The sequence below is a fragment of the Rutidosis leptorrhynchoides genome, chromosome 11, assembly GCF_046630445.1.
Source record: "Rutidosis leptorrhynchoides isolate AG116_Rl617_1_P2 chromosome 11, CSIRO_AGI_Rlap_v1, whole genome shotgun sequence".
NCBI classification, from domain to species: domain Eukaryota; kingdom Viridiplantae; phylum Streptophyta; class Magnoliopsida; order Asterales; family Asteraceae; genus Rutidosis; species Rutidosis leptorrhynchoides.
The window spans coordinates 345,638,792-345,660,300 of record NC_092343.1 but is presented as its reverse complement, the minus strand read 5'-3'; the positions used below and the strand labels follow the sequence as shown (position 1 = coordinate 345,660,300).

Sequence of the window (21,509 nt, the reverse complement as noted above, 5' to 3'; positions counted from 1 at the left end):
GCATGTTCGAGCTCTATGGACGAGAATGAGCAAGATACAATTTTTTTTTTGAATGCCCAAATTTTATTATCAACAAAAAACTAGCAAGGATGTAGTACAATACAAAATTTTACAATGCATTACAAAGTCAAGAATTCCAAGAAGGAGCAAGTTTACTCCTACTTTTTAACTACGAAAAAGCGAATAGTCTAACAAGATCAAAAAGCTCATTCCTAATCCAGTTAGATGCGAAGATAATGTCGTTTTTGAGCCGCCATAATAACCAAAGTAAAGCTGAGACAATGCACAAAACTTTAATGCTCGATGTAACATAAATATAATGCGAATAAATCCAAGTGAACAAATCATTCATGGAAGAAAAATTTGGACACTAAGGATCCACCCAAGTTCTAACCCGGTTCCAAAGTGCTGATGCAACCTCGATATTAAGAAATATATGTTCCCTCGTTTCTGGGCCAACGCGACAAATGGGGCAATTAATTGTATCAATTTCTAACCCACGACCCGATAAATTGATCTTGGAAGGAAGTCTGTATAAATAAAGTCTCCACATAAAAATGTTTACCTTGATAGGAATATATTTAAACTACCATGATTGTTAAGCGTTTGATGGTATAGGAGAAAATTATTCAGGAATTTTCGTGTAACATTAACAGAAAAGCAGTCTCCTTCGTCCAGACTCCAAACCCACTTGTCATCGTCATCGGTTAGCGAAATTGATTGCAGATTAGCTCACAAGCTGTCAAAGCGTGTCGTACCTAGTGGCAGGAGCGGAGCCAGAAATTTAAGTTAAGGATGGCTCGATGTTTAGTACGATATAAAGATAAAATTGCACATATACGATCAACGCGACATGAGAGAGTGACTAAAACATAAATAAATCTAAACATATAGTCATATCATAGCTCATGTTAGAACCTAATTGCATGAAAACAAACCATGTTATTAGTTCGTATTAAAGTTAGAGTCTGCTGCAATGATCTCAGCTTTTTAAGTGTTTATCGAGTTAAATAAGACAAAATAAATATCTTAATTCCAATTGAAATACCCTAATATAACATGATGAGTTAAAAAAAACTCTTGGTGACTTTAATTTATTGTAAAATATTGAAAAAACTTCGTAAGAAAAAACGAATGAAGATCTAAATAACAATAATGTACTCCATCTTTTATTTTAACTTTAAATGCATCTGCTGCTTTTAATTTTTAGTTTTTTTTTATTCATGACAATCATGTAACTTAGATCTCAATACCAATTTGTGTATTTTTGTTAATTGAACTTTAAGTGCATCTACTGCTTTTTTTTCTTATTAATGAAAAATTTACAAACAATTATGCATTGAGTTGGTATACTTTGAATATGTGATGTAAACTATTTGTATTTGTAATGTAATCTATATAGAGTTTAATGACATAGTGTTAAATTTACGAGGTTAAAAGTAAAATATAATTATAAAGTTAGGGGTGTTAATTAAAAGTTTACCAAAAAGTCCTTATTCCTACCAAATACCAAGTTAGACCTGCAACGCCCTCTTCTCCTCTATTTGAAAATTCAAAATAGTCACTCCAAACTCAACTTCATAGCCATTAAAACACATATTACATACATATATACTATCAGAGTTGAGGGTGGCAAAGAACCTCTAAGCCACACCTTACTAACTCCGCCCCTGCCTAGTGGGTTACGTGACAAGTTCCACCTCGATCTAGACAACTGATCATGAACCGAGCAATCAGGTTGCAAATCTAACCTACATAATCGGTTATATCGAGCCTCAAGTGTGTCAGGACCAATCCAGTGATCTTTCTAAAACCTCGTGTTCAGACCATTGCCTACCTTGCGCTTAAGAAATGGCGAATAAAAGGCGCACTCAAGTGTTGGCACGATCGGTAATTAGTAGTTGGACCCATGTTGATCACCATTAATGGCCTTTAGAAGTTGACCCATGTTAATCACACGGAGTGAGCAGCACGCCATATCCAATTGAGAAGTAATGAATTGTTGAAGGCATTTAAACCACCTACATTCAAACCACCCTTTTCATAGGATGCAAGTATCGTCTTCCAGTTTAACCAGTGGATTTTCACGACACCATCATCATCATCATTGTTCAATATTTAGGGTCCTAATCATTTAGTTGTTGTTGAAATTAACAGAATTAAATAACGAGAAGCACAAACAGCAAAAATCGAACTGAGTCTAGGTACGTTCCGTTTTAATCTGATTAATTCCTATCTTCCTCTTCAATCAGCAACAAAACCCTAGAAAAAAAAACTGCAACTCAAGCGCGCGTGGGGACAAAAGCAAAACGCCTGAATGATGAAACACGCTTGTAATGCCGAGCAAGAAATAATTCAGTAAGTGTGTTTAAATTCAGTAACTTTGTATTATATTAATTTAATGTTTCTCGTTTGTTGTGTTTAATTCAAAAAATTTCGTTTTTCTACTTAAATATTGCTCTTTATATATAATAACCGATTTATTTACTTAAAATCCGTTTTCTTTCAAAACAAATGACAACAACATAACAATTTCATTCAACATAACTAATACAAACGATACAAATACAAACGATACAAATACAAACGAGACACAAATACAAACGATACACAAATACAAACGATACAAATAATACCCAAGTTAACTAACTAACTTAACAGAAACTTAAAAAAGTTTTTTCGTCTTCCAAAACCAAATAAAGAGAAATGCGATCAGAACGCCAAGTCAGGGTTTCTTTTATACCGTTTCACTGATCGTCGGTACGGACATATGTGGCGGACAATTCCGGAACACAGTCATCTTCATAAAACAAGACGTCCGTGTGTTCGAACGGAACATTTTCTTTCAAAAAGGTTAAAAGCTCATCTAAACCAACATCGCGAACGTCAATGTTTTTGAACGTAGCTTTTGAACCACGCGTATAATAATAAAGTTTCATTTCATTACGGAATTCACTTCCGTAATACATTTCGATTGAGACAATCATCGGCGAAAGGGTCTCCATTTTGAGTTTGGAAGTGTGATAATGCAGTTTAAGTGTTGGATATGTGTTAGATATGTGTTCAATGTGTGTTGAGGATGAAGTATAAGTAGGCAAATCAACATGTCTTCCCGAATGGTTTTCCAGACGACAAATCGTCCCGAATGGTTTTTCAAACGACAAATCGTCCGGACAAAAAACCCGCAAAAACTTTCCTTTTTTGGAGCCAATTTTTTCGGTACAATAATTGAAACCTATCTTTCCGGAAGACATTGGGTCGTCCGGGAATAGTTGGTCAAACATTCAGCAAAAATCAAACAGAAAAAGCAGAAAATTTTGTCGGTTTGTGGCTTTTTGCGGACGACTTTAGTCGTCCGGAAAGCCCCTGTCCAGAAAAATCATTTTTCTAGTAGTGGACATGTGTAACACGCAGCTCAACCGCATGTTGGAATAAATTAAGGAAGTACGTCTGCATTATTAAAAGTGCGTGTAAACAATCAAAACAAATCCACGTATGACACGCGTCTTCAACAAAAAATTTCAGCTATGAATCTAGCTTCGGTGGCAGTTCACTGAGGACGTTGCCGGCGCAAACACCCACATCGCCAAAAACCTACACAAAATTGCACAAAAAAGATCTGAAACTGATCCTCAACTTCTGATTAGCACTCAACAACCATATCTCGAACTAAAAACACTGTAAATTTATGTATCTGAAAAAAAATCGAAACCCTTCAAACACCAAATTTTGATCAATACTTGGTCAAATCACCAAATTCAACTTTGAAAATTTGAAGATTTGATCATGAAACACTTGCGAATCTTCCCGTAAACAAAAAATTGAACCACAATCAGAAGTTAATCTTTCCGCTCAAAAACGAATTTGAAACCCTAACTTTTTTTGTGATTTTGTAATTTTGAAACCCTAGGATCGAACGTCTCTGATACCAAATGATATGATCTTTTTGGATCAAATGATCGAAAGAGATCTAGATTCTTCTTGAATCGCATAAACAAGAAATGTAATCGAAGATAGAATCAAAAGTGAGTAGTTTGTTGATGATAACCAACTCATAATCACAATTACAAGAGAATGGGAGAGTCGGGTTGGTGGTCGCGAAGGCGAGGTGGAGCGGGGCGGTGTACCCCCCAATCAATTAGAGCCGACGGTGAGAACATGGTTGGACATCGTATGCTCTGACAGACCCATTATCTAAACTACCCTATCAATACTACTAATTGTGGATTTTGTGATGATGTGTGTGTTTGTACAAGTATTTTTTTAACGAGCTATTCCTTTCAATATCTACTAAGAATTCTTGAGTATAAAGTTATGTTTGTAGTTTGTTGAACGAGTTCTATTTGCATATGTTGTGGATTAGGAGATGAATTATGTATCAATTGTAGGTGCTCATACAGTCACACTATAAACCCATAGAAAATTTGCTACTAACTACCACTTCGTACAAAACCATTGTTACGTACTTCTGTTGCATCGCACAGACCCAACCCTAGTTTATACTCCATATTATTTATAATCATCAAAACATAACTTATTTCTAGCACTTGTATTTACAAACACTTAGTTGCACTAAACACAATTTTCATGAAAATGTTGTTTTTCCTAATGTTATCAATCTTTCACTCGGAATATTTTTTATGAAACAAACACACTTCTATACACAAAAGATCAAATGTTATATCGACATCAAAAAAAGATTATAAAATTTATGGAGTAGAAAACAAATGAAAATTTTTAATAAGAGTTGTTTTAAGAAAAAAATTGTACAAAAAGAGGTGGTACATGTGATTAGTAAGAGGTGGTACATGTGATTAGTTAATGGAAGTTACTTTTAGAAGTTAATTTCAATTGTACAAACATAAATGCATTTCTTAATTTCTTAATAACAGCCCTTGTCATTAGAAAAATTCAAAACAAATACGCACAATCACTTTTAGTTCACAGTAATACAATTATGAACACCAGACTCTCAATTTATACAATAAATAAGAATTTAAGTGCAGAAAATGAGAGAACACGATATTGGAATAAAGGATTGATAATATTAATCGTGTCAAGTACATCTTTCAAATGAACCACACGTCCCTATTTATACAGATAAAAACCAAATCTGGAGATTTAATTTCCAAAACTACTTAGCTATAAAAATGAAAAAGATAAACTAAAAAACCAAACAAATTTGCTAATAAATCGAAAGTCAACTCTGGAGATAAAACTGAATCTTCAAAACAAATCTTCTTAATCTGCAAACATATCTCCAGAATAATCTTTAGCTTTGGCTTCAAGAAATCTTTAAATGTTGACTTCAGCAAATCCAGAGTCTGCAACTTTAGACTCTAAATCTCCAGACTCTAAAATCTGCAAAATACTTTTGACTCATCAGATTATTATTTTCATTTTCCCAACAATCTCCCCCTATCTGATGATGTCAAAACAACCTGTACACCTAACTAACCACCTTAGCATACTCCTTTTCAATAAGCTTACACTTGCTCTTCATGTGAGGAATTTTCTTCAACATATTCAGCTTGCTATACAAGTGTTTCAACAATTGCACCCTGAAAGGAAATGTTTGCTCTGTTTCACACCTGGACAAAAGATTAATCAACATATCAATGCTTGCCTCTTCAAACTGATCACACCTAATCAACATCTTTTGATTTCCAGTAGTCTTTATCATCAAGCCATCCAAGTGTTCAACATACTTGTTATCAACAAACTCCAAATATTCAGGAACATCATATCTTTCAATATGTCCCTTAACTCTTCTCTTTTTCATTCCCAGGTTAAAAGTTTCACAAAATACCTCATAATCTTTAGTACTGATGAATCCTTCTTCAAACACCAAGTGAACCAACATGCACACTCTCTTTAACACTTCATTCACAATAACTTGATCCCCTGCATACTCCTAGATACAAATAGCTATGCCTCTCCATTCACAAAAACCTAAACGAACAATTTGATTCATTTTAACTCTTAACTTTCTGTCTGGCAAATGAGCCATTGTTAACAGCAAAATCACACCTTCAAACTAAGATTTTTCAACCTCAACTTTCACAACATCACCATCATATCTTCTGAATCTGAACCTCTTGTTCATCTGAGCCCTAAGATCACCATCTGCTCTTTGTGTAGCAGCAACCAAAACATCACTAGAATTACCCTGTTTGTCACTAGTACCCTTATCAACAATATCCTCCCCCTCAATTTGTTGCTCCCCCTCAATGTGAGTCTTCTTAGATTGCTCCCCCTCAATACCTGCATCAATACCTGATCTTTTTCTTTTCTCCCCCTTTTTGACATCATCTAAAGGCAGAGAAGATATGAACTTCCAAATTTCAGTTCGTTGATTTTTGAGGGAACAAATATCAGATGCAAACCTAGTAAAACATTGTCTCAGTTCATCAACACCAACCATTTTCTTCTCCAGCTCAGTCAACCTTTGATTAATCTCTGTTACAGACCCTGAACCACTTGTACTAGTCAACCCCTGCATATCCCCAACCAACCTCCTCACCTCCATCAACTCATCTTTAAAAACAAAATTATTATTAAAGTTAAGATTATTAATCTTAGACTGCACAACAGAAAGCTTGTCATCAAACTCCTTAGTCAACTTGGTCAAAGCCTGATGTAGGCCAACCATGGTGACTGGTACCTCAGTCTGAGAAGTAGTGCCAATGGATGAGGGTAGGGTTGGTATGTCCTCACAGCCTCCCTGTTGTAAAGAAAACTGATCTTTGGACATAGAAGGTTTTGAGGCCTGTATCTCACTCTGTAACATGAGTGTGATATTGGCAGCCTGTGCAAGAATGTGTAAGGATAGAACATTTTAGGTGGGTAGTGGCAGACTTAAGTCTGGGGTAAAAGTTGGCTTAGCCATTTCAGTTGGTTTTTGGATTTGGTTATTTGAGTCCAGGATTGGGACTTCTTCATGTAAGTCAACTGAGTGGGTTTCTTCAGTGACTGTAATGTGGGTATCCAAGTTAACTATCCTACCAAGTTTAGGTTGGGTCAAAGCACTCCTCTCACCAACCTCTAGCAGAGGTGATGGAGTAGTACGTGCAGCACTCTTCCTAGTGAATTTTTGAGGTGAATCCACAAGTGCTGTATTATCTAAGGTTTTAATTATGGTAGTATTCTCTGTATGAACTGGTGGGTTCATAAGGTGGGTTGAGTGGGAAATTTTCTCAATAGCCGTGGGTGAAGATGGGTTAGAATGAGGTGGGATTTCCTCATTCATGTCTTCAGCCTGCTCTGTTTTTGTAACAACATGGGGTGGAGTTTGTGTGGGGGTAGAATCTGATTGCTCAGATTCTAAAGATTGTTGACCATTGTTGTGATCTTCTGCAGACCCTGATTGCTCAGATTCTGAGGAAGATGCCCCTGCAGACTCTGATTGCTCAGAATCTGTAGGTTGGTCTGCACGGCCAAGATTGACCCAATGCATCATAGCAGGAGTAAGAGCAACTTCTTGATCATTCACAATGTGGCTGTGAAACATTCTGACACTACATTCTGGAATAGATGTATACTCATACACACGAAACACTTTAAGCCCATCATATAAAGCAGGAGTCATAGCTTGTTCAAACATAAGACTCAAAATTCTGATAAAAGGCACGTTATGATCCCTTGGAGTTTTTTCAGTGAGAACCAATAGTTCATTGAAGTACAAACGTGCAAAATCAATATTCCTCCCTGTGACTATAGCATGAAACAGATAAGCCTCAAAATCATTAATTTCAGTCAAGCTACCACACTTGAAACTCAGGCTTCTAATGATATTCGACAACAAAAACATCCACCTTGGAGAAAACATACTGATCTTAACAGATGAATCAGTTAAAGGTTGACCAACCATAGGAAAACAAGATCTCACAGCAGACCTTGACACAGTTCTAACAAAGTTATCTTAAATAGGAAGATTTAAAGCAATTCTTAAATGATTTTCAGTAAGAGTTAAAGAATTGTTACCATCTCTATAAGTACCAGTGATAGTTCTAGCTTCCCTGTTCCCAACGCAAGTGTATCAAAATTCTCCTAACATCTCTGGAAACATGATCATTATCTTGAAGAAAGCATCCGTCAAAGGGTGATTTCGCATGAACAATACCAGATCCTCATACCCTTCATTAGCAAAATTCGCAGGAATAGTATTACAAGCAACCCTATTGTTAGCCGAAACCTGCACATCCTTCTCTCCTCTGATTTCTTTAGCCCTAATCATGTTATCGGTGGGAACAAGAACAAAAGGAATGAACTTCGTATTTTCCATTAGCTTCAATCAAAAACTTTCAAGAACACGAGTGAATTATGAAAGCCGAGTGAGGTTTTGAAGAAGATGATGATTGAATGAGAGGAATTAGGGTTTATGTTTGAAGATTAATTTGAAGAAGATTTTGAAGAAGAAAAATTAGGAAAGATATAAATACCCCTGACACAAAAATTTCAAAAAGTTACCATTAACCCCTTCAAAATTTAACTTTTTTACTTTATAAAACCAAATAAAGAAAACCTTTATTGACCAAATAAGGAAACAAGTTTAAGTAAAAATACACCAGCAGAGTAAACCTTTCCAGACTCTAAATAACATGATGTCATCCAGACTCTGAATATGACGTAATCCAGACTCTAATTAATTAATTTTTTTTTACAACAACAGTTTAGAGAGTATCATCACTGGACAACATTTCAATTGATGAATTTAACATTCCAAGAAGATAGAAATGCCTTTCCTCAGGAAGTGCCTTAGTAAAAATATCTGTCAATTGATCCTTAGTGCCAATATGCTTTAAAAATACTTTGCCCTTTTCAACACAATCCCTTATAAAATGATGCCTGATTTCAATATGCTCGGTTCTTGAGTGAAACACTAGATTCTCAGTAATAGCAATTGCACTCTCATTGTCACACATTATTAGAGTGTTGGTCAATGTTAACCCAAAATCCAGAAGTTGATGTTGCATCCAAAGTAACTGAGCACAACAACTTCCTGCAGCAACATATTCAGCTTCTGCTATGGAAGTGGCCACAGAATTTTGCTTTTTACTAGACCAGCTGACCAACTTTTCACCTAGCAATTGACATCCACCAGAGGTGCATTTCCTGTCTAACTTGCAACCTGCATGGTCTGCATCTATGTAACCAATTAGATCAAACCCTGAGTCTTTAGAATACCAAAGACCCAGGTTAGGGGTACCTTTTAACTACCTAAAAATTCTTTTCACATCTTTATAATGAGACTCCCTAGGATCAGATTGGTAACGTGAACAAAGACATGTTGCAAACATTATATCAGGTCTACTTGCAGTTAAGTATAGCAATGATCCAATCATACCTCTATAGGTTGATTAACAAGTGGGTTTCCCAGATTCATCTTTATCAAGCTTTTCAGAAACACTCATTGAAGTTCTTAAAGAAGAACAATTTTTAAAACCATATTTAGTTAACATGTCAGAAATGTAGTTACTTTGGTTAATAAAAATGCCCTCAGAACTCTGTTTTATTTGCAACCGAAGAAAATAGTTTAAAGTACATAAATTACTCATTCTATACTCTTCAGACATAATGTCAGAAAATCATTTTCTCAAGTGTGGATTTGTAGACCCAAAAATAATGTCATCAACATAAATTTGAACAAGTAACACATCACCTTTGTCCTTTTTGATAAACAAAGTCTTGTCAATGACTCCTCTGGAAAAATTCTTTTCTAGAAGAAATGTTGACAAGGTATCATACCAGGCTCTGGGAGCTTGCTTCAGACCATACAATGCTTTCTTCAGTTTGTAGACATGCTTAAGAAATTTCTTATTTACAAAACTAGGAGGTTGTTTCACATAAACCTCTTCTTGCAATTTACCATTCAGGAAAGCACTCTTCACATCCATTTGAAACACCTTGAAATTTTTGTGAACAGCATATGCCAGAAACAGTCTAATAGCTTCAATTCTAGCAACAGGAGCAAAAGTCTCATCATAGTCTATTCCTTCTTCTTGTCTGTACCCTTGAGCAACCAACCTTACTTTATTTCTGATTACAATACCATCTTTATCAACCTTGTTTCTGAAAACCCATTTTGTGCATATGGCAGTTTTATCAGCAGGCTTTGGAACCAATTCCCAAACATCATTCCTTTCAAATTCTATCAATTCTTCAGTCATAGCCTCAACCCAATCATTGTCAGCCAATGCTTCATCTACTTCTTTAGGCTCAATTAGTGAAATCCTCAAGGTTCTTCTGTGTGATTATTATCTGCAACTTTATTTCTTAATCCAGACAAATTTGGTTCATCTGAATCAGACTCTGAATCCAGAGTCTGAACACTATTCCGTGAAATCAAATTAGACAATTCACCAAGTGCAGATAGCTCAATACTACATGACTAATCCATTTCTAAAGAACTTTCATCAAAGGAAACATTAATAGATTCTTCAATCTTCATTCTCCTATGATTATATGCTCTATAAGCTTTGGATACAGAAGAGTATCCCATAAATATACCTTAATCAGACTTTGGCCTCATCTTATCAAGCTGATCTCTTTGATTTAAAATATAGCACTTACACCCAAATACATGGAAGTAATGAATAGTAGGCACCTTTTTATGATATAACTCATAAGGAGTTTTACCATATTTCTTCACAATCAAGGACCTATTTTGAGTGTAACATGCTGTATTGACAGCTTCAGCCCAGAACCTTAGGGCAACATTTGATTGGCATAGCATGGTTCTGGCTGCTTCAATGAGTGTCCTATTTCTTCTTTTAGCAACTCCATTTTGTTGTGGTGTTCTAACAGCAGAGAAATTTTGACCAATTCCAGACTCTACACAAAAATCAATTAATGTGACATTTTTGAACTCAGTACCATGATCACTTCTCAATTGTTTGACAAGAACACCCTTTTGCACCTGCTCTTTCTTGATCAAGTTGATGATTTCTTCAGGAGCATCACTCTTTGCAGCTAAGAAAATAACCCATGTAAATCTAGAATACTCATCAACAATTACCAAAGTATATCTTTTTCCACCCAGACTACTAGTGTTCATTGGACCAAACAGATCCATGTGAAGCATGTGAAGTGGAACACTGATGGTAGCCAGGGTTTTTGAGGGAAACTTTGTTTTGGTCTGTTTACCCATAATACAAGTAGAAAAAGGTTTATCTTTCTTGAAAGGCTGTTGTGGAAGACCTCTTACAAGCTTCTTTTTGGAAAGCTCATTGATATTTTTGAAATTAAGATGAGAAAGCCTTTTGTGCCAAAGCCAATTGAGTTCTGGGATAGTCTGAGAGTACAGACATGTCTCAATTCCAGCATCAACAAATTCTAGATCCAGCATATACACATTTTGAAATCTCTAGGCCACAAGTGTTGGCCTTCCTTTAGGATCATAAATAATACCAGCTTTCTTCTTAATTCTGATTTCACAGTCTTCATCAGCAATTTGGCTCACACTCAGCAGATTATGTTTCAGCCCTTCAACTAAAGCAACTTTCTTAAATGTAACACTTCCAGCTTTAACAGTACCATAACCAATAGTCTTTGCAACAGAATTATCCCCATATCTTACAGAGGGACCCTTTTCTTCAACAAACCCTACTAGATGCTCTTTGCATCCAGTCATGTGTCTTGAGCAACCACTATCCAGATACCACATATTACCCTGCTACACAAGACACAAACAAAAGAGAATGATTAGTTTTTAAGGGGAACCCACTTTTCAGTGGGTTCAATTGGAGTGCTTTTCACTCTCCAGACAAAAACTTTGTTTCCAATCCAGATCAACTTGTCCTTAACAGATTTTAAGACACTTTTATTTTCACAAACTTTGGGTTTCCATACCTTCTTAATTTCCTTAGGAAAACAAGATGTTCTTTTAACTGGAGATTTTTCTTGACTCTTGATTTTTTCATTGAGCTTAGAAATTTCCTTTTTAAGTTTTTGAATAGTCTTAGCTTGTTTTGACTTTGACCTTCTTTTAGTTAACCCTTTTGGATCTGGACAAGTGTCAGTATCAGAGGATGATTCAGAGTTGTTCTTGCAACTTGATTCTTGGGTGTCAGACTCTAGGTCAGAACATACACTATTATTTTGAGAGACTAAAATGTTAGAGTCTGAAGGTTTCAAAAGTTCAGACTCTAATAGATTTTTACTTTCAAGTATTATAGTCTGAGAAGGTTCAACAGGATCTAATGACCTTACAAAAGCATTGGTTAAAATCTTTTTATCACCATCAAATTTTACAAACGTGTTTGGTAGAATGTCAGGTTTGAATACACTTGGATCAACTTCCACATTATTATCTAATATGTAGTTTTCACCTAGTATAGCTTTGACATCATTTGGAATTTGTTTGGCAATAGCATCAGAATTTTTTTTGGAAGATACACACCAAGATTTACAAATTGATTCATAATGTTTTGACCTTTTAATTGATCTTCCTAATTCAATATTTAACCTTTTAGTTTCTTCTGTGTATGCCATTTTATATGTGTCAAGTTCTACCTCACATTTTTTCAAGATTTTAATTTCAGCATCTTTGTCTTTGATAGTGTTTTTAAGATCAAAAATTTGTATTCTTAACCTATCAATATCATCTAAACACCATTGAAAGTCAAGCAGCAAGTACTGAAATATTCTCACTTTTTCATTATCAAGATAGTTCACAAAGTTTTGTACCTTATAAGCATAAACTTTATTACATGTAGAGTCTTTATCCATCTTCTCAATAGCTTTCAGATCTTCTTCAAACTTGCTAGAACTACCATCAATTATAGCCATAAGACACTTATCCTCCTCCTCATAAGATGATGAGTCTTCATCTTCCCATGCTTCTGTGTACAAAGCTTTCTCTTGTTCTTTGTTCTTAGATCTTTCTGCTTCACTCTTTAACTTCATGTACTTAAGTTTATACTTTCTTGCTTTGTCAACAGACTTGTTGGAGTTAGCACCTGCTTCACCCTTAGACCATCAGTCAGCAGCTATGTGTCCTAAATTGCCACACTTAAAGCATTTAGCTTTCTTTGGATCAAAAGTACACTTGCCTTTACCCTTCTTATAATCAAACTTTTTCTGCTCAATCCTTTGAGTCAAAAGAGCCATCTGGACTTCCAGATCTTTAATCTCCTCATCTTCATCAGATTCACTATCATCATCAGAAGTTTCATCACTCTCAGATTTAACCTTGCTAGAGTAACTAGAGAATAACTGCTTATTCTTCTTTGTGGTAGCCACCAATGTAGCTTCTGGATCTTTAGCAGTTTTCTTAGCATTGATCTTGTTCTTCAGTTGTGTTTCCTCAAAGTTTGATAGTATACCAAACAATTCACTCAACTCATAGTAATCTATCTTCTCACTAATTACCATAGATGTAATTACAGACTCAAAGTTCGAAGGTAACAATTCAATGAACTTTTGACATAACACTTGTTGTGTTTTCTCTACACCAACACTTTCAAGATCATTTATCAGAATCTGAAATCTTGAATGAAGATCACTTAAAGATTCTTTAGGCTCAGCAGCAAAATTTTCATAGCATATAATCAAATTCTTCTTCTTCTGAGTCTTAACAACAGTGACTCCTTCATAGTCATTAAGCAACAAATCCCACATAGCTTTAGCAGTCTTGGCATGACTGATCTTTATGAGAATTAGAAGAGTAACAGCATTTCCAATAATACTCCTTATCTTGCTATCCAGTTTGAACTTTATGGCTTCTGCTTCGGTCCACCTTTCTCTTGGTGTTTCACGAAAATAGGCAGGTTGTGCAGCAACAGTATCTGTGGCAGAAACAGCAGCTATCATTGAACCAGGAATAATGAGTTCTGTTGTAAGAATATGCTCAGCTTCTTCATGAAAAGATCCTAAAAACCATAGGACTTTCAATTTCCAAGTTGCAAAGTCTGTGCCATCGAATATTGGCACACCTTTTCTAGCCATAACTGGGGTAGGAATGGTACTGGTAGACATATTGATAAAAATATGGATCGTTTGTAAAGATCACCGTAATAGGATTTACACCTTACCCTCTCTGATACCAGTTTTTAGTTCACAGTAATACAACTATGAACACCAGACTCTCAATTTATACAATAAATAAGAATTTAAGTGTAGAAAATGAGAGAACACGATATTTGAATAAAGGATTGATAATATTAATCGTGTCAAGTACATCTTTCAAATGAACCACACGTCCCTATTTATACAGATAAAAACCAAATCTGGAGATTTGGTTTCCAAAACTACTTAGCTATAAAAATGGAAAAGATAAACTAAAAAACCAAACAAATTTGCTAATAAATCGAAAGTCAACTCTGGAGATAAAACTGAATCTTCAAAACAAATCTTCTTAATCTGCAAACATATCTCCAGAATAATCTTTAGCTTTGGCTTTAAAAAATCTTTAAACGTTGACTTCATCAAATTCAGAGTCTGCAACTTCAGACTCTAAATCTCCAGACTCTAAAATTTGCAAAATACTTTTGACTCATCAGATTATTATTTTCATTTTCCCAACAATCACAGATCATCTTAAAATATTGATGATTCGTTTATGGTCTTCAGCATTCTATTTTCACATTACATAGCTCTTCAAATCATCAACCTCTAGACTATTTCAAGTAAGCTTTCAGATATTTTAGGGATTTTCTTTTTTCTATCGTCATAGAAAACAATCACATTATTTTAGGTTGATTTTTATGATTTGTTAATGTAGTCATTACTACACAAAAGAGTATACAAACCCCTTTTCGAAACCGGATTTGTGGATAAGAGATAAAAATCGGTTTAGAAAGAGTATCGGAACCGGTTTTTAATAACACGGAAAGGGGAGACCGGTTTTTACAAAAAACCGATTCTGAAAGTTATTTTCCAAACCGGTTTTCCATAAAAACCGGTTTTAACTTTGCAAACTATTTTTTCAGAAAACTGGTTTCTAATTTACTAGACTTTGCAAACCTGTTTTTTCATGTAACCGGTTTCTTAGAAACCAAAATTTCAAACACGTTGATAAAAATAAAGCGGGAAACGAAATTTACTTGTGGGAAACGAAATTTCCAAAATTTCAAACAATTTCTTCACTAACATCCTTTACTTATCCCATTGGCAACTCTTCTTCACTAACAATTTCAAACAATTTCTCTCTTTTATTTTTTATTTTTTATCTGTTACATACTTATTCCATTTTCTCTGTTTTTCCAGTATAACTTGTTTCATTAATTATAACTTCTAAAAGATATGTGTTAGTGTTCTTTTTCAGGAATAAATGAAACCTGCGGGTTGTTAATTAAATGAAGATTGTAACGAATTTGATGATGCGGAACTTAAATTAAATGAAGAAAAAGAACCAAAAGCTACAACTCGTGGGTTGCTAATTGTTGGTGATTTGTGTCACCAATATGATTTAAGTGTAATGGGATTAATTTGTTAACCAAAATAATCTTGATAAATATCGAACAAGTTAGGGAAAGTGTGGAGTGCACACTTGTTTGAACTTATCTTGATTATGACGGGGGTTCGGGGGCAGCGCCCCCGATAGCGGGGTCCAAGGGGTGGCAACCCCTGGCGGGGTCCAAGGGGCAGAGCCCCTGGCTGGGTTAACATTGCTTTATTAAAAATGTGTTGAAATTCGATTTTGACATGGTTTGACCCAAAATAAAAAGCCGGATAAAACACCCATTTTTTAGCAGTTATGAAACTGCCATTCGGCAGTTATGGAACTGCTATTCAGCAGTTATAAAACACCCGGTTTTTGGTTATTTATTTGGTACATTTTAATCAAATTCATATACACAAAAGACACAGATTCATTGTTCAATAATTCTGAGTTTTATCCGATTAGAGATTTCGTTAGTACCATCAAAATACTTTGATCTGAAAGTGATTACACGACTCTCAGAAATCCGAATTCGAAACTCTAATTTACAACACTAATTAATATGAGTAATGATTGCTTATTTAATATTGTGTACTGTGTATTGTAAGATTTTGATGTATAAATGTATGAGTTGTAATCCCTTGAATCCAATAATTTGCTTGAAATCCAACGGACCAATCAAAGCGCGACATGTGGCGCAACAATCACATGTGATTGGAAAAAAAAATTAAATTTGTTTTTAAATAATTTTTTTTTGAAATAATTTTTTTTTTAATTTTTTTTTTAATTTAGCATTTCAAATCCAATTACATGTGATTGTAAAGCCCAATCATATGTGATTGTAAAACACAATCACATGTGATTCTGCATGTCAAATCCAATCACATGGGATTGAAAAAAATTCAAATTTTTTAAAAAAAAAAATTCAACCGGAAAGCGACTTTAATTTGGTGATATGATCAAGTTTGTTAGCGTTTCGTGATCATATCTTTAAAATTTCAGACTTTAATTTGGTGATTTGATCAAAAACTTGGTGTTTAAAGGTTTTAGCACAAATTAACTGAAAATCGTCATTTTACTAAAAAAAAAAAAATTTGACATGCAGAATCACATGTGATTGAGTTTTACAATCACATGTGATTGGCATGTAGAATCACATGTGATTTACTGCGTGTCAAATCCAATCACATGTGATTGAAAAAAAAATTTAAAAAAATTCGAAAAAAAATTTCGGAAAATTTTTTTCGAAAAAAAATAAATTTTTTTTTTAATTTTTTTTTTCCAATCACATGTGATTATCGCGCCACGTGTCGCACTCTGATTGGTCCCTTGAATCTCAACTTAAAATTTGGTTTCATTTGAATATTCCTCATAAATGTATATATTGTTTGTTGCAAATCTATAAAACATGGGTTGTTATTTCTCTGATTTCAATCGTCAGTTCGTCACACATGTAAAACTTGTCCCATTTGTTTTGCTCGTATATTTATCATGTTTTTAGGCCTGCAATTTCTCATGTTCTTTCGGGTGAGATATGTTTGTCTCCTGATTGTAAGTATTTTTTATTAGTAATCAATAAAGTAAACTGCTTAGAAAAAATTAGAAGTTTAGAAACCGGTTTCTACATAAAAAGGGGTCTCTTTTGTCATGCATAGAAACCTGTTTTTTGATGAAAACCGGTTTCGAAAGTTAGGTTTGGAAACCGGTTTTAAAACCGGTCTGGACTTTATAAACCCCTATGAATACAAACCGGTTTTAAAACCAATTCCCTTTTTGTAGTAGTGAGTATTAATGATGACATTCCGAATTATTTTCATTTAGCAATAAAATCGTCTAGATATTTAGGATAAATGATTATCCTATTTTTCTAGAAAAAAATCCTATGCAGTTACAAAAAAAATCAAAATTACATGAAGCCATTAACATTGTCATCATCCGGTGTACTACATACTCTATCGACAAGAATAATTCAGACACAATATCATTCAAAGGAGGTAATTCTTAATCCTTAAAACATGTAAAGATGGGAAACCTTATTGTGTCTGTTAGACGGTAGTCCAAAAGAGATGTCTCACATTTATCATGATTAAAATATATGGTTATATATATCAATAGTTGGAAACAATTTGTAAATAGTTTTTACCAACTTTGTGAAGAAAACGTGAATGTTTAACGTGGTAGAGTGAAGTCAAATAGTATGGCTTATTGTATTCACATGCAACTTTTCACATTATAAAGAAACAATATAAATACATCAGTATGTAGTTGAGGGAAGACATCCAGAGAAAGGGATCAAGTGATCCAAGGGAGGATCAAAGTATCACAAATGTAGTAAACATAGTTGATCGATAATATCAACGGAGTGTGTTTCTTTGTGAGGTTGAGAGTTTTATTCTTGTAAGGGGTGTAAAAGAGTGTACGGAAAACTTAGATTTTATGCTAAAATCTAAGGGGCTTGGGTTTGGGTTTAACTCATAGTGTACTTTTTCTTGTACCGGGTTCTTTTATATTATAAGAATAAAGGAGACTCTTGGGGTGGACGTAGGCAGGGTTTGTCGAACCACGTTAAATCGTCGTGTTATCAGTTACTTTATTTGCTTTCTATTATTTCTCGCAAGTTTGTCTCAAACAAATTATATCCCCGCTTTCGCTGGTGTGAGTGCGCTAGGCAAATTGTCATAACAGTGTCTCAATAGGTATAAATGTAATTACCAATGAGCTATTAGCTCAGTAGTACCCATTTTCTTAGAAGTTGGGCACCATGTGGGGAAGCTTTTGAGACTATGGCGTAGGTTTGAGTCCTAGGAGGGTCAAGTATTATATTTGCCTCTCAGGGTAAGCATATATGGATAGACTCGTACCTCCCACTCATGGGGTATTTGATGAAGGTATTTTTACATGCATCCAACTCTTACTGGGTAGGATTGGTTGGTTGTCAAAGGCAACACATGGTTCACGTGTCCCTGCCGGCCAGCAGCCCCGACCAAGCTTATGGGCGACCTGGGCCAAGGCCCAAGGCATGAAAGATGGGGCAGCATTTTGTAGTCTGTAATCTCCTAACCTTTATTTCTTATATATGGAGGCTTTGGGAGCGAAATAAGAAGACTTTTGAACCCAAAAAAAAAAAAAATCACTGGGCCAAAATCAAAAAATCTAAAAATTTTGCACTGAAAACTTCAAATCTACTGGGGGTACCCGCTTGTCCCTTACTACTTCCGCCCCGCCCCTGTACTTCAGTGTACTAGCTTCTACAATTATTTAAACAATAGATTAATTATACATTAATTTGCTGATTTATAATTTTACCGTCATGAAGATTGTTTCTGCACACGGAATGGCCTTAAACATATCTCCGGCAATGTGAGTAACCCCATCGTATGTTGGTGCAGTAGAAATCACATGTTGTAAATCAAAATTGATCCCTTTAAGATGGGGATATGCCTTCACTATCTCTGCTACTAATACCCCAATACCGCCCCCAACATCAACTATGCTACCTTTTAATTCATCAAACTCATTTTTGTAACTCAACATGATCGCGTTAGTAGTGATCTTAGCAGTACACGCCATGCCTTCATTAAAAACCTTATTAAATTCTGAGTTAAGTTGACAAAAATCAAAGAACTCTTCTCCATGGTTCATCTTAAACGTTGATCCACCATGTTTAATCGAATGACTCAATAAATGAGCAGGTGTCATAATAATTGGGTTGGTCCGCATAATAATCAATGGTGCTAATGTCATATGAGCGTCCCGTAACAACCACTTAGAACAGTGGTTCAATGAGTAATAAACATTTTCTTTTTCTTCATCCTTTATTCGTGTACTATTGTCTTCAAAAATCTTTCTACGAACCAAGAATCTCATGAGGCGTTCGAGCCCATCAACGTTAATGGATGGAGAGTTGATACCATTAATAATTTCGGCCAATGTGGTAGGGGACCTGTGATGATTTATGATGTCAGCGATACCGAGCTCAACACAACATCGTAACGCCAAGCCATCAAGAACACCATATATGTACTGCAATATTTGTGCCTGGCCTCTCAACACTGCATCATTGTCACCTCCATTCAGGTTGGTCATGATTAATTGTATATTAATAGCACTGTGTGCGTTTTTGATGGAGTTATGAAAAAAAAAAAGACATGGTTACGTTCTTATATATACACCAACAACAAAATGTCAACCTCACTTTTTATCAACTAACATAATAATCCCTCCGTCCCATATCATATCTATTGTTCCCCAGACAAAAAATACCCAGTTTTTAAAAAAAGTGACCGACGCACGTACTTTTTTGTTTACTTTTCAACTTAGCCCTTACTTTTTACCTATATTTTTGTCTTACATGTATAAAATAGGAGCACAAAAGAACTTTACTACATTGCTATTTTTCATTTATGGAAATGGACAATTAATTTGAGATATCTCAAAATGGAATACTGCACAATAGAATTTGGACGGAGGGAGTAGTAATAGATAATAATAATTTTAATTACAATTATTATTATTATTATTATTATTATTATTATTATTATTATTATTATTATTATTATTATTATTATTATTATTATTATTATTATTATTATTATTATTATTATTATTATTATTATATATACTCCGTAATAATTATTAATTAATAATAATAATAATAACGATAACAACACAAGAATAATAATAGTTAATAAAAATTAATAATTAATAATAATAATAATAGAATGAATGTGAAGATTAACAAGTATGATTGATAGAAAAGAAAATCCAAACATATAGAAGCGGCTAAAAATCACCAACTCAAATCAAATCAAGCCAACATGACGGAACAAAAAATGATTAAGAAGCAAAGACATTTCTAACAAGCAAAACACGGAGCAACTAACCTAAGTAGCAATTGCACCAAAAAGTCTAGAAAACATAAACAGTAAATATCAATGACGATTGGGAGAACGCCAACCGCCACTGCAACAAATAAATACAGAACTTAGCAACCGTATAACCACTCGAGCTATCTCGAGATGAGCCAAATCCGAAAAAACGAATCCTCCTCCGGATCTGTGACCCGATCTTCAACAACAGTGAGATCGCCGCCTGATGCAGTGCCAAAGACACCCCCGAAAAAAATAATAATATTAATTATTGTTATAATAAATAATGGAGTAATAACAACTACAACTACAACTACAATCTTGAAAATCCTCAAAAAATTTCTCGCTTCTCATAGTAAAACTCAAAATTTAAGTGTCATTACGTACAAAGGCAAGAGAACTTGATTTAAAGGGACCCATCACTTATAACCAGTGCTGCAAAAGTCGGCCGATATTTTTAGGCATGGCCGATGCGTCGTTGCTAAAAAGTCGGTCAAAGGTAAAAAGTCGGTCAAAGTCGGAAAAAGTTGGTCAAATTCGAAAAAAGTCAGTCAAAGTCGGTCAACTTTTTTATTCTTTTTTGGTAATATTGTTAATAAGTGTTAATTGTTCATGTTTATTGTAAATATAGTTTATATTTTAAGATTCGATTATATGTAAATATATATTTAATAAAACCATTTTAAAAAGTCAACGTTAGTCAACGCCCGTTGCGTCACCGTTGTGTCCCCGTTGCGTTCGACGCGTCGTTTTTAGGCATGACCGATGCATCCCCGACTCACGTTTTTTACAACCTTGCTTATAACTTACACATTTAAAAAAATATTAATAATCGCTAACTAACATGGAGGTGATTCTCACGCACCAATTTTTAATTCATACACACTTTGGTATCATAAACTCCCAAGTATACCACTAGAGTGATCTAGGTAGTTGAAACTTATATTATAATTTTAAATATAAGGTGATGTCTGTTTTTAAGATGTTTTTATCTGAAGATCTGTGGACCACGTCTGTAAACAACATGTGGCTTGAAAGTCTGTATGTATGCTGAATATTGAAGAATGTTTGTTTTTATCTCTGTAACATAACATAATCATGTCTGCAACAGTTAGAAGCACATTTATAAGCCTGCGAGGTTGTAGACAGAATAAGACATTATTTTATCTTATGTCTTCAAAAAACAAACAGTCTGCAGTAAAAACGTCTGCGAACGTGCAGACATAAGACTTAATAAAATCTGCAGTCTAAAAAACAAA

General features: G+C 34.6%; 1 protein-coding gene across 1 annotated transcript; it reads right to left on the bottom strand.

Annotated features, from left to right (window-relative positions):
- Positions 1-18,676: 18,676 nt before the first annotated feature.
- On the bottom strand, positions 18,677-19,468 carry LOC139875830 (desmethylxanthohumol 6'-O-methyltransferase-like). Its single transcript, XM_071863125.1, has one exon. The coding sequence runs from the start codon at positions 19,466-19,468 to the stop codon at positions 18,677-18,679; it is 792 nt and encodes a 263-aa protein (XP_071719226.1).
- Positions 19,469-21,509: the final 2,041 nt, after the last annotated feature.

Coding starts and splice junctions, on each gene's coding strand:
- LOC139875830 (XM_071863125.1), bottom strand. CDS start 19,468: ATGACCAACCTGAATGGAGGTGACAATGATGCAGTGTTGAGAGGCCAG.